Genomic DNA, 2,547 nt, shown 5'->3' on the forward strand with positions numbered 1-2,547 from the left:
ATCACAGCGTCCTCCATCCTCCTGTTGTTAACGTTGTTCTTGTTTCTGTTGTTGAACACCGCGCACAAATGACGTCGCTGTCGACCGGCTTACGTCACTTCTTAGTACACACTGTCGGTGCGAATGTAACCCTTTAAATGGTACTGGGAAATAGTTCGGCGCAAAATCGTTCCAGTACTTTAGTACTGTACATTTAGTTCTGGAACTAAAGCGGTGCGAAAGGCCCTATTGATGTTTATGCCTTAAACTTAACCGTTTGGTTTATTTGATGTAGTAAACATTGTGACAAATTCTGTTGATTTGTCACTAACATAATGATATCAAACTGGCTAGCATTGAAATTGCAATAATCACTTATGAAAATCTTCAGTAAGAATGATTATGATATAATGATGGGTATAAATAATTTAAATTAGATTAAAAATAATAATTTTGCATATTTACTATAAATTGAAAATAAAAATTGATTTCTAGCATTTCATGTTTAGCACATAAAATACATTTCTAGCAAATATAAACATTTAAAGTGATCATTCTTTTGTCGTGAGGCCAGTGAAGATGTTGGCAGGGCAAGTAAAAACAACTTAAGAAAAAATTGTTGAGCCCTGAAGAGAGTTTATTTAAAAGCGGTATTAGTAGCATTAATAATGATCGTGTCAGTATACTGTCTTTAGGGAAATTACTGAGAGATATGTTCTCTTTTTTTTCGTGCACACACACACAAACTTCACCCATACTAGCTTTCCTTGAAGTGTCACTGTGAGAGATTACTATAAAACGTGTTCTTCCTATGTTTATTCATGCACATGGGGTTCTTCTCACATGCAAGCAGGAAAAGTGAACCTCAAGTCCAGGGCTGTGAGTTTTTGGAGTGTTTTCATCTACAGGAGCATTCTGAATTCAGCTCTGCTCCCAGGAGGCTAAGGCTTACCGTGGACACGCTCTGGTGCTCTGCTGCGACATGTCCATAAACACTAGTTTTTCCTCTCCTTCTTATCTTGCGGCCTTTTTCCCATTTCCAAATTCTTCAAATATGACTCGTTCTTTAATTCCTCTGTTTTTGCTCATTAAAGGGAAATAAAGATAAAAGGTTTTTAAAAATGTGCATATGAGAGCATCAGCAGCGCCATTGGCGAGGATAGGCTGTTTCTCTGGCAAGATTATCTCTCTTTTCTGCTTCCTGTGCCACTTTCTGAGCTAACCCAGAGAGCAAATCAATTACCTCTGAATATTCAGTAGTCCCAAGACTAGTATGGAACTGGATATAATCACATTTCAATACATGCCAAATTTCCCTAATTCAAAATATATTATGGCACAGTGAATGCATGAATATTCATTAGCGCAGACAGCGAGTCCGTATCCACTCCACCTGGGGTTCATTATCAGCACGCAGGAGGTAGAAAAGAAAGAGTGCGTATCTGGTCAGCGAAACAGCACTTCTCCGCGTCCACCTGGTTTGCGTGTCCGTCCCCAGTTTGTGGGCGATGTTTTGAAATGGATGTCTGCAGTCATAACCTTGAAGGCTGAATTTACATCTTGTCTGTTCTCCCCCATCTAGACTGTATCAGGATAAACTGTTCTACCAGTAAGTGACTTATCCCCTCTCTTCCTCTTCTCTCTGCCTCTATGATACTGAACCAAAGCGCCCTCTGTATGTGTACTGTTCATTTGTATGTATGTGTGTGCGCGTGTATGCTTTCAGAAGTGTAAAACAATGCGGTTACGAGGCCTCTGTTTTGCGGCCAGCAGAGCTTTGAGTGGTGTTTCCAAACTGCGAGCGAGCTGTCAGGTACGGCTAGTTTTTGCCTGTGGGCTGCAGGAGCCTGCAGGCTCCCTGGCAGCCATTTTCTAGGAATGTGAGAAATGGAGCTGACTGGAATGAGAGGAGAGGCGATTAAGTTTCTCACTCACAGAGCACACTCCAGCTCACGCCATTTCCAATAACCCTCGCAAAGATCATTTCCTCAGAGAGCCTCTCTTCAAATCCCTCCTCAGCCTCGAGCTTGAGAGCCAATGTCTGCCTTTTATTTTCCTTCCCTCATCTTTTTGTTGCTTCCTGGTCACTGCAGAAGGAGAGATCATCAGGAAGTGTTTGTTTTTCGGTGGGAAGAGGAAAATGTGGCTATTTTTTGAGAATTGTATAATTATTTACTCACCATTATGTTGTTCCATGCCTATATGAGTTTATTTCCTTATTTGCAACTAAAATTAATTAGATAATAAAATTAGATATTAGAATCTTTACCAGGTCTTTTCCTTTTATCAGGCATATAGAGCACAGCTGTTACACTCCAAAAAAAAGGGGGGGGGGGAATCATGATAAATGTAGTCCATATGGTGTACGCTATATTCTAACTCTTCTGAATTCATACAATATTTAAATGAAATGATTCACTGACAGTCTTCCTCTCCAGTGAGCTGTTAATTGGAGAACTGCTATGACTGGATCATTGAATCAAATGTGATTCATTAATGAATCAAACTACTATAAAAGAGACAATTGTGTTCTGATTCAGTTTACTGACTCAATGATCTGGTCACAGT

At 39.9% G+C, this 2,547-nt stretch overlaps 1 protein-coding gene across 1 annotated transcript in view; it reads left to right on the top strand.

Moving 5' to 3' along the window:
• The window catches only part of LOC107738982 (neurexin-1a-like), a 111,755-nt gene extending 110,109 nt beyond the window's left edge, over positions 1–1,646 (top strand). Inside the window, exon 10 of the mRNA XM_016550926.1 lies at positions 1,562–1,646. Within this exon, the coding sequence (XP_016406412.1) occupies positions 1,562–1,596 (35 nt within the window). The 3' untranslated portion in view covers positions 1,597–1,646. The remainder of the gene's footprint in view (positions 1–1,561) is intronic.
• The last annotated feature ends 901 nt before the right edge of the window (positions 1,647–2,547 follow it).

Source organism: Sinocyclocheilus rhinocerous, unplaced genomic scaffold (assembly GCF_001515625.1).
Source record: "Sinocyclocheilus rhinocerous isolate Xijiao unplaced genomic scaffold, SAMN03320098_v1.1 scaffold735, whole genome shotgun sequence".
Taxonomy (NCBI): domain Eukaryota; kingdom Metazoa; phylum Chordata; class Actinopteri; order Cypriniformes; family Cyprinidae; genus Sinocyclocheilus; species Sinocyclocheilus rhinocerous.